Here is a 12032-nt window from a genome sequence, read left to right on the forward strand (position 1 = left end):
CGAACTGATAATAATAAAATATGTTATTTTATATATTGTAATTTACACAATATTTGGATTAGAATTTGTCAATAATATTGTTTTTTTTGGGGGAAGAAAGAAAAAAGGGGTAATATTGTCCGTAAAAAACCAGCGATTTATAAATAACACCCATTACCCCCAAAAACCAAAACAATAATCGGTTGAAAGCATAGGGGTTGAAGGTTTTTCATTCAGAATCCCCGGGCAATGGGAGAACAATTCAATCCCAGTTAAATACATCACACAGAAAACATGGCAAGTGGGATTCTTCGGATTGCTTCTCCCATGCACGTTGGTTTATTTATGTATCCTTCTTCTTCCCTTTGTTAATCTCTTTTCTTCTCGATTTGCATTTCGGGGTTTTCTTTTTTTGGATCAATGGAGGGGGAGAGGAAGTACATTAGCGCCAATGAGCTGAAAGAGCACAACAAGCCAGGAGATTTGTGGATCTCAATCCAGGGTAAAGTTTACGACGTTTCAGTTTGGGCTAAAGAGCACCCCGGCGGTGAAATCCCGCTTTTAAATCTTGCCGGCCAGGATGTTACCGACGCGTTTATATCTTATCACCCTGGAACCGCTTGGCAATATCTCGACGAGTTCTTCACCGGGTATTATCTCGAGCGCTTCAAGGTCTCGGAGGTTTCCAGGGATTACAGAAGGCTCGTCTCCGAGTTTTCCAAAACGGGTCTGTTCGAAAAGAAAGGGCATGTGGCCTTTTGTTCGTTAGCATCCGTGGGCGTCATGTTCATCGTTGTTCTTTACGGTGTTTTGCGATGCGAAAGCTTCTGGGCTCATTTGGGTTCGGCTATGGTATTGGGCATGCTCTGGATGCAAAGCACGTACGTTGGTCATGATTCTGGTCACTATCAAGTAATGTCTAGCCGTGGCTACAACAAGCTGGCTCAGATTATCACCGGGAATTGTTTGACCGGAATCAGCATTGCCTGGTGGAAATGGACTCACAATGCTCATCACATCTCCTGCAACAGCTTGGATTACGACCCCGACCTTCAACATATCCCCGTTTTTGCAGTATCGTCCCTGTTTTTCGATTCGCTAACGTCTTGCTTTTACGGACGGAAGTTGAATTTCGATCCACTGGCGAGGTTTCTCATCAGTTACCAGCATTGGACGTTTTATCCTGTTATGTGTGTGGCCAGGTTGAACTTGTATTTACAAACGTTTTTGCTGTTGTTTTCACCAACCCGGCAAGTCCCGGATAGAGCTTTGAACATACTCGGCATCCTTGTGTTTTGGACTTGGTTCCCTCTCTTGCTTTCATATCTACCCAATTGGCCCGAACGATTAATGTTTGTCCTCGTGAGCTTCGCCGTTACGTCGATTCAACATATCCAGTTCTGTTTGAATCATTTCTCGGCGAATGTATATGTTGGACCTCCGAGTGGCAATGACTGGTTCGAGAAGCAAACGAGCGGGACACTAGATATTGTGTGCCCTTCCTGGATGGATTGGTTCTTTGGTGGTTTGCAATTCCAGTTGGAGCACCATTTGTTCCCCAGGTTGCCTCGGTGCCAATTGAGGAAGGTTTCTCCAGTGGTGAAGGATCTTTGCAAGAAGCATAATTTATCTTACCAGAGTTTGTCATTTTGGGATGCGAATGTGTCGACGATAAGGACTTTAAGAACTGCTGCACTGCAGGCGAGGGACCTAAGCAACCCTGCTCCGAAAAATCTGCTGTGGGAAGCTGTGAATACTCATGGTTGAGGGCATGAAGCTGTGAATACTCAAATTTTCTCTGTTTGCTGTGTTTTCGGGTGAAAAATCCCAGCTTTTTAGACAACCAACCAGATTTGATTTGTGCCTGTTTTTATCTTACGAAAAAATATTAATAAATAATAATACAAATCCAGATTTTCTACCTTAATTTTATTTTGAACATGTTTTCCAATCTCCAGCAGATAAAACTAGTACACAATTTGGTACATTCATCAACACCAAAAGGATGCTGTTAGCTTACATACAAACGAAAAAAAAATTACATGAAGCAAAAATAAAAATAAAAATTAAAAGAATTAGCCAACTCAGATTCTACAAACATGGATGCAAACACACACATGAAATTAATATGATGTTACTAAAGTTGAATTTGTATTTTCCATTTCTTCATTTGGGACAGGTTTCACATACTTGCCTAACGCTTTTTGACGGTGTTTATGCCTCATCCTCTCTTGTTTATCCTTGCTTTTTTGCTTCCTTTTCTCTTTCTGTCGGTTGCGTAGGTTTTCTCTCGATCGAGTACACCTTGCCACACAACCTCACCTGTTGATGGCCATAGCCATCGTTTTTTAGGGTGGTCGGAATCTGCCTCCTCGGCCAAATCCTCATCCATGGCCTTTAAAGTGTTAAAGGCAAACCATTTCACCCACATTTTACCCCTCCGATGCTTGAACGTATGATACTCTTGCATCACACCAGTCTCAGGGTTCACATACACCATCCGCCGTGCACTGTGGTATGCCCAAACGTTTACAAGTAGCTCAAGCATCCGTGAGTAGCAGTGCCTGTCCTGTAGAACAATATCACTACTTTGAATTCCATTCATAACCGTACTATAGACCCTTAACGGTAAATGGCCCGGAGTGATTTCAGATGGTCCAACAAACAGATACTTCACAGGGAATATCGATGCAAATAAGCAAGTTACCTTTGAGAAACTCAAATAACAGTGACCACTTTGATGGTGCTCATCATACATTTGTGCATCTAATGCATCCACAAACATCCTGCAAACAAGACAAGTTAAAACTTCGGCATAGTTTAAATGGGTCATGCAGATAAACCATGAATTGTGCAGTAAATATCACCTTGAAAACATAACAAACTCGAGAAAGGACTTTGTCGGCAAAGCCCAACTCTGCATGACAGACCATGTGCCTCCGTCTTGAGGCATGGGTGGCAAAGAATTTAAACCAGTACTTACGCCATACATTCTTTTAAAAGTCGCAGAGAATACAAACCTGCAATGGAATAGTAAAAGAGACGAGCAAAAACGTTCATACAGTAAATACATTAACGTATTTTGTACAATTCCATGCTTTTGCCTCTGAAAATAATTGATAAACTTTAAAGCTCTTACTTGCAATTTCCAGCATTTATAGCATCACAAAATGACCAAAAGTCCTGCTGCAAGCTGTTTCTTGGATCCGTGTCCATCCGGACCCAAAAGTATAGAGCATCACCATATTTGCGCTTTTCAATGGAGCCTAACAATGACGTCTCGGCAACTTTAGACAGGGATGCCTGTTTCCCACCCCACAATTAGATGTGAAAACGTGTTTAATAAAAGAATAAAATATATTACATTTGAGGTATTTTGCGGGACGTGTTCCCATACCTTCCTAGCCGTGGCTCTCCATGACTGAAATCCTATCCAGGCATTCCGGTGTAGAAGGTCAATCCGGTTAGCAATTGCAAAGAAAGCCCCATATTCACCTAGAGTGTCTCGGTAGTACGGATTTTTAAGAAGCTCCAGACGAGACGGTCCATCAACATCATCCATCTTGGGTCTTCGACCTTTGGAGGACTGCAACTCCCATCAGACAGTTAAATCAGACTACAGGATGCAAGTTTTTAGGTGTCCTATTGCTTGGATATAAGTTTATATTTCATTATAAGTAAATCAGTAAGTGGAATAAAACAAGAACATAACCCCAATATGATGTTTCAATAACTCACCAATCCAAATCCGCGATAAAGAGAATTTCGGTGCAGGAAAGGCCATGTTCCTTCACCATAGTAAGGTTCATAGATACACAACAGTTGACCAGTCCTTTCAAGCTCCCTTTCATCCCTTTCATGCAGATCATTCCTCGCACGATCAGCCTTCTTCGAATTTCGATATACGTCCTCCTCCCAGGTGCCACGAGGTTGATCATTTCTATCTTTCAACTACAACATATTAGAAAGAGTATTAAACTTCATAAAGTAACAGCTTAAACAAAGACCCCACAAATTGTTGAACTGAATTTGCAACAACTATTTTCCCAGAACAACTTCTTACCTCTTGTTCCTCTCGTCTCCTTTTCATATTGATACTATACGTCTTTCTCTCTTCCTCCCAAATCTCAAATGAAAATGAATCATTCATAGCATTTAACGATCCTAATTTCTTTCTTTCAGAATGCTTCCACTGCTCATCTAAGTCGTTTAAAAATTTGGAACTCCTGTCTTCGAGTGTAGAATTCCGAAGATCCAGGAATAGGTCCCATTGCCATTCTTCTTTCAACTTTGAAGGAAGCTCTATGACAGCCCTAGGAGGTGCAACTTCTGATGGAAGCTTCAGAATATTTTTTAGCAGCAAGGCGTATCCTTCAACAGTTTCCCTAACCATCATGTTTTTAACAGTTCTTCTCCCAATTGAAGCAACATTCAGTGCCAATGGTGACAATTTTCCGTTTGATATCATTTGCAATATGATCTGTATCAGAACACTAATATTCTCCTTAGGGAAAAGATACCCGTTCACCCTGTTATCGATCTAATTGTTATTGCCAACGCAAAGTCAGTAATCTGCCAAATGAACCAGAATATGGATGAACATGAAAGAGCATAGAAGCTTACATATTTCCTGATATTGGAGAGATCTGGTGCTAAGATTGGTTTTCCATGGGACATGGCTTTTATCAAAATTTCTGGAAACGACGGCTCTTCCAGGAACGAGCCATATATCACAAGATCAGTCACGCTAAGAACACTGTCAACATCTCCATCAACAGCTACATGCTTCACCACCTCACTAGGATATCTTAAGTTAAGAGCAATTTTCTAGGGAAAAAAAAGAAATATATATGAAATGGATTAAGAGAAGCTCGAAAACTACATCTGCACGGCATAGTATAAAGTGATTATGACCATACCTCAACAGCCATGCTGTAGTTGCTTGTTGAATCACCGCTTAAGAGGATGATTTTGGGGAGGGAATTAAAACTGTTATCAGATGAAAAGTCTGCAAAAAGTGGTAATAAAGCCTGCAAAATAAGTGCATGTTCCAACCAGAAGCCTCTGTACATAAACTGACTTCCAACAATCGCTATAACTAATTCATCGGGTCCATAACCCATACTCGTATGCAGATTATTATCTTTGTACGAATACATTGCACTCTCTCCTTTCCATACATCAGCAGGAGAACCAGGAATAACATAATAATTTCCAGTATCAAATGTAGAATAGATCATCTGCAAAAGGAAGAGGGAAAAAAACCAATCACCAGAAATGAATCTCATATTAAAATCCACTTTAGAGGCAAGAGCATTAGGGAAGTAATGTCCTTTTGCCGGCTTTAGAAAGTAATATGCTGACAAAGAATTGAAGACCAGATGATTATCCAATAACTATTACCGGAAGGGCATAGTTTGGGAAGACAACAACAGTAGCACGGTTGAAAGTCTTTTTCCAATCATTCACAAGCTCAACCTGCCCGGTCAATGAATATTGTCTCGAGCGAACAGTAAGAGCTCTTTCATGGATGGTCCATATAAGTGGAAGAGATTTAAAAGGTTCCTGCATAAAACTATAACAAGTAAACTCATTCAAATTAATTAAATCAGACAAGTAACATTTCCAGTCAAATCTTTACATTGTCACAGTAAAAGGATCAAACAAAGCATATTTATGTCTTCAGCAGATGTTGAAGTACTCTTAAACTTCTGAAAGCAACAGGTAAAAGGTGTTGCCAATTGAAAAAATAAACAAGTATTTTATCTTAACAGCCGCCAAAATTCAAACTTGTGCTTAGAAACAATTGCAGTTTGTTTGCAGCTACAACAAAAAGATCTTCTTCACCGGGAAAACTACTAAGTCTACCGGGAAGACCGGAAGAGAAGAAAACAGGGAAAGGGGAAAACATAAGAAAGATTTGGTACTAGGAAGTTTTTCTCGCAGAGGAAATAGAATTACCTAGAAACAACACTCTTGGCCTCAAGAGAGCTAACAAGTATGCCATCATAGCTGCAGATTGATACACCACATACCATAATTAGATACCCAAAGATTACTTAACTGAGATGACGAGCAAAACCTACTTACTTGAGCCAATCGACACCAATCTCATCGGAATCAACTTTAAGAATGGTGACTGGAACTCCAATATTTTGCCATACACTGTGCACGGGACCATCTTCAAGAGAGTAGGAAAAAAAATTAACACACATTAAGATTGTGTTAAGCACTAAGTAACAAGTGAAAGCTATGTAGTATCCTATAGGCTTTAACATCCAGAATTATACTATTAAACTAAAAGGGGAAACAATTAAACCAACACTCAGTGTTATTTACCTGAATTTCATAACCAATCTCTCTAACGCATTTGCAATGGTCACCATTAGCAATTGTTGTGGGTCAACCAATAGATCAGCAAAAATCTTCAGGTAAAAAAGTTGGGGGAAAAATCATAAATAGCAGAATGGAGAAAAAAGATCCAATAACAAAAGCTGGCCTAAATTCATCCATTGAACTTAGAAAACTGAAAGAATTGTTTTCACTAACCAATGCCAACTGAGGCTTTCTATAATGGAAACGGTGTTGGCTACGGTTGAGAGCAGATGAAGATTCCACACTGACTTGCTTATTTTCTCTCTGGAATTTTAGCAAAAGCTTACATGGTTCCAAAACGACATCGTCGCCAAAATCCAGCCCACCCATCTCTTTCAAGTGTCTAAATTCTCCAAAAACCAAATCTTTAGCATCCAAGAAGGAATCTTGGGATGTGTCCATCACTGAAGCAGGTAAAAACATCTGGAAGAACATCACAAAGAAGAGGAAAACGACAACCGTGCAAATCCATTGGATGTAATCTAGCTTCTTGAAGAGCAAAACACGAGACAATCTCGATCGGCTCAAAAAAGGGTTCATTTCGTTCCCAACACCAGCTCTCTTCAACGAAACCGGACTTTCTAAGGAGCCCATTTACATTCTCATCCAAAACAGCAGCTCAGTAAAAGAGGAAGAGAAAAAGGAGACACACACAAGAGAAGGCCAACAAGTAAAGCAAAGACGAGACTTTGAAAAGTGGAGGTGCTATTTATGACCAAAAAGTGAAAAAAGTAGCGAGTAATATGATCTGTGTGAGCAAAACATAGGTATGATGGCCATTTAGATGGATTTGGAAAGGTTGAAGATAAACATAGACAAATGGACAGGGATTTTTGTTAGGAAAAAAGGATAGATGAAGGGTGAATATGAAACAAAAACACTGTAGCAAGTAGGAATCTCTTATTAGAAGCTGTAATTCTCTTTCATTCTAATTAACCCTGTCTTTAAATAATTTCGATTATCCATCAAATTCTTACGGTCTCTTATTTGGGATTTGTTTTGCTACTGACAAATAAAGGATAAAATAAATAAATCACTCACTAATTACAAATTTAGCAGGTGGAATGTTCAAACGCGTGTGAACTCATCAGTTTGATTATAAAATAAAAATCATAACAAACAAAATAAATAAATTTATTTCTTACGGTTTTTTCCGTTTTTCCGTTTATTTTTTTCCACATAATTAAATTTGGCATCATTACGACATATTAATACGACTCTTATTTATTATTATGTTGATTTTTTATGTTTTGGATCTTCGGATTGACTTGAATACGCGTTTTGCCCTCATATCGTTGATAGTTTTCTCATATCGATTGACTATGAGTTGCGATTTGTCGGTTATATTTCAGTAGTTTCATCCCATTTTGTTGTTCGTTTGCCGATGTAGTTAGATTTATTCGTATCTTTATTTTGTTCGAAGATTGGTTAGGTTTTTTAACTAATTCCTTTTATAGTCTTGTGTGATCTATGTTTCTAGTTTTTTGTGTTAACGATTATAAAAGAATGTCCTAATTATAATTTAATTTACGGTTATACTCTTAAATCGTTATTGTAATTCTCGATATTTTATATTTTTAATAAAACTAACATCTTTTTATAAAAAAAAATATTATTGAGTTTAATAAAAAAATATGCAGATGAGAAGTTATATAGAAGAGTAAATTATATGGATGATAATTTAATTATGAGAAATTTTAATATGATAATTATTTTATTGATTTTTTAATTAAATTAATCAATTATTTAAACAGTACCTATCAAGATATTTAGTGTTAAAATTTAATGAAAAAAATAATGAAACAGCTAAAATATTACGAGAATTATATATATATATATATATATAATACAATATTTAGCAATCAATGAAAGCCCACACTTCAATGATCTGCTTCTCTCGACAACCCTAAGTGGGAAGCAATACCTATTTGACTATTTCCAGGCAGTCACGGATCATTTTAAAATCAAAACACACTCACCTCGCAAAACCCCATTCCTCTATCACCATTTACTCCCATCTTGTACATGTTTGCAGAGCTATCAAAATAGAATTCAAGACTCACTACGTTAGTATAAATAAATAGTAAATAAACCAAAATTGGCAGTTGGCGCTTCGGCCAAATAAATGTTTAGCTATATGTGTAACATAATATAGTCCGTCTACGAAACTATTTTATCCAAGACTCACTGCTACTCAAATATCAAAATCTTGGAGCTGCAAATACGTAACAGGTAACAGTATTGCGTAGCCTACCTCCACCAGTGGTTGCTTCATGAAGTCGTTCAATTGAATACTTGTGTTTACTGATATACATGATCTGCACGCCAGTAAACTGCCGAAAACACAAGGTATCATTCATCAGAGTTCAGCCCAAATGCAGTGCCAAAAGCAAATGAACAGATAACGGAGATCCAATAATTGATCGAGTGATCAAGGATGTTCGTATTGTCCTACCTTGAGTAGGTTCGAATATTGAGATTTCTCTTAAAAATGTAATATCTCTCTATTTAATCAAAATAAAATGATAACAGAGATCCCAAGATGTTGAAAATTTCTAATGGCAGAAGAAAACGAATCTTAAGTAAACGCCAAGTGTGGATTAAATTAGCATTAGCATTACATTTTTATTTTACTTTGCAAGAGGATTATGAACATTATATAACATAATCTTATCAAATTAAACGGTACAACAAGTACAAGAGGGCAACTACTACGAGCATTTTGTTCTTAATCGGGAAATTGATGGTGTTTTTATCCAAAAATCATCATAACAATGAAATATTATCAGTCATACACATTTATTTTACGTATTATCGAATTAGCACTCTTTTTGACAAAGCATAAATCATGAAGTGTGCCTTCGCAAGGTTCTGTCCAAGCTGACGTCACAGTGGAAAGGTGTGAATCATGAAGCGCGCCTTCACGGGATTTTGTCATAGCTGGCGCCACGTTAAAATATGCACATCATGAAGCGTGCATTCGCTAGAAAATTTATACAAGAAGACGCGTATCATGAGGCGCCCCTTCCATTATTCACCTTGAATTATTGTATACTCCATTATTACCCGAGTCTTAAATCTCGGCAATTCACCCATTCCCTCCTCTATAAATACCCCGAATGCAAATATAAAACACACCAAAATTACTTTCACATTATTTCAAACTAAGTAGATTTTGTTATAGTTTTTAGAAGGTAAAATTATTTTTATTATATTATATTTATTTTATTTTTAATTATTTAATCATATTTTATTGTACTAATTATTTTCTATTATTTTTTGCGGTTGTAAAATGGAATGCATGATCATATCTCGAGACATTTTATCGATATGCTAATAATATTAAATTGTTTTATTTAAATTATTGTGATTTTTTATTTTTTAGCATTAATTTATATTTTAATTCATATATTATTTATTTATTTAGGTGTATTTTAACTAATTTTTTCAGATATAGGACTCTCAATCTTTCAAACTCTTAAACTCTTAAAATAAGGTGTATTTCAGCTATTATTTACTATGATAAAGAAATTCGGAAAGATGAAACCGACGTTGTCTTCGCATCAAATCATTCTGTAAAAATTAATAAAAATCAAATACAATAAAATATAATAAAATGAGAAATTATTAAATGATTATAATATAATAAAAATTAGCTTCTTAAAATTTGATAGATAGAAGAAATATAATATTTTTGTTTGTGGTGTGACTGTTAAAGGGAGGGGATATTTATAGGGATATGGGAGGGGGAGGCAGACATACAATTGGACGGTATTTATGACGGACGGTTGGATTTAAATGAAAGACGCGGATCATGATCCGTGCTTTTTACCAGTTCGGATGGAACCCCGCGAATGCGCACTTCATGATCCTCACCTTTCAACGTGGCGCCAGATCAGCCAAAACCCCGTGAAGGCGCCTCATGATTGACGCTTTTTCACTATAGTGTCAATTCGAATAAAATCACGCGAAGACACGCTTCATAATCCGTATTTTGTCAAAAACATATTAAATCAATAATATTTAGGGGGAAAAAGTGTATGACATATAATATTTCATTATTAAGGTTATTTTTATATATATGTAAAACGTTGAAATTGATGAAGTAGGTGTATCAACCAAAACACGATAAGGCGGTCCCAAGGAGGCATTGTGAGTAAAGAAAAGAGCTGCAGAAAAACATTCGGCCTGGTTCAAATGTCAATCAACAAAATTGAATTGGAGTCGATAAAAATTTAAAACAAAATCACAACAAAAAAGGCAAAAACAAATATATTTATATTAGATCGAGTTGAGTGTAAATTTTTATCTTAAAACCACATGTTTCAATTCATAAAGAATTTTCTTAAACTCGTGCCAAATTAAATAAACGATAAAGAGGTGTAACACTCGAATTAGATTTGTGTCTATAAAAAATTCAATTTGACCTAAAAAGGCATAATATCAATCAAATTAAATAGTCATTTTTATTTTTTTAATATTTTGGTCCTAACATGTAATTTAGTTTTAAGCCAAAAATATCTTTAACATTTAAACTAAATAGTTACTTTAAACTTTATTATTTTTCTTTTGAAGCATTTCAACTCCAACGTACATTTTAAAATATGTTTGCTAAACTAATTTCGTAATTTTTTATTAAGCTAAGATGATTATAAAGTAATATTTATTCGGTTAATTCGATTAATTTGGTTAACCGACCGATTAATCGAACTTTATTCGGTTCGGTTAATTATTTTCGAAAAAAATTTAGTTCGGTTAACGATTAAAACAAAATAAGTTTTAGTTAATGAAATTTTGAAAGTTTGGCTCGGTTGGCTAACTGAACCAACCGATTGAACACCTCTATATACTAATCTAAACCTAGTTTAGATTAAACAGAAGGAAAAAAAACCATAAAGAGAGAAGAATCATATGTGCAATTAAATTAGGTGACTAAAACAGGAAAAAAATTTAAGTTTAGTGATTATTTTGAAAGAAAAAATAATTAAGTTATGAAAATAGAACTGTAAAAATAGTTGAATGACTAAATATGTAATTTACTCATGCTATTTTTAACGATGTTAATTTGGGACAGATAACGATTTTTAGTTAAGCGGTAAAAATGTACGAAAAATACTTTAACGGACAACTCGATAAAAATAGTATAGTTCAAAGAGAAAATATGTATTTAAGCCAAAGGTCTAATCATGATCAATTCCTATACCTTTTTGGACTTTTGAAATATAACCCTTCTTTTCTCAATTCCAATAAATGATTTTTTTAATGTATTTGATATAAAATTGAATTTCAATCGTTAACATTATTACTCGAGTTTTGCTGAATTTGAATATGTTGCAGAGTGGAATTAAAATTAACAGAATGATTAAATTTCAAAAGTTCAAAGAGTACAAGGACTTGAGCACAATTAAACTCCTTTTAATTTTCCATTTTCTAACCCAAAGAGACAGAGTTATAGAGCAGCGGGAGTGGTAGGCTGTTGGTTGTTGGCCTTAAAATGATGGCCCACAGCTAGTTTCTTTCTCCCTCGGCATTGGTGCAGCCGCAGTAGATCGCAGTTTGCACCAATAACAACAAGACAGGTGTCGACTTGTAGGCAGCCTTTAGATGAACAAATGACATCTTATCAACTCGAGTAAAATCGACAACAGACCATAAAATTTTATATTAAAATAATATTT

The 12032-nt window shown here is 35.8% G+C and overlaps 1 protein-coding gene and 1 pseudogene across 1 annotated transcript; one reads left to right on the top strand and one right to left on the bottom strand.

Annotated features, from left to right (window-relative positions):
* Positions 1-211: 211 nt before the first annotated feature.
* LOC120208095 (delta(8)-fatty-acid desaturase 2-like) lies at positions 212-1752 on the top strand. Its single transcript, XM_039207454.1, has one exon. The coding sequence runs from the start codon at positions 400-402 to the stop codon at positions 1744-1746; it is 1347 nt and encodes a 448-aa protein (XP_039063385.1). The 5' UTR covers positions 212-399; the 3' UTR covers positions 1747-1752.
* Positions 1753-2074: 322 nt separating this feature from the next.
* LOC120208097 lies at positions 2075-7161 on the bottom strand (annotated as a pseudogene).
* Positions 7162-12032: the final 4871 nt, after the last annotated feature.

The sequence above is a fragment of the Hibiscus syriacus genome, unplaced genomic scaffold (genome assembly GCF_006381635.1).
Source record: "Hibiscus syriacus cultivar Baekdansim isolate YM2019G1 unplaced genomic scaffold, ASM638163v2 tig00015910_pilon, whole genome shotgun sequence".
Classification (NCBI taxonomy): Eukaryota; Viridiplantae; Streptophyta; class Magnoliopsida; order Malvales; family Malvaceae; genus Hibiscus; species Hibiscus syriacus.

Excerpts from the sequence above, each read along its gene's own strand:
- LOC120208095 (XM_039207454.1), top strand. The coding sequence starts at position 400 with ATGGAGGGGGAGAGGAAGTACATTAGCGCCAATGAGCTGAAAGAGCAC.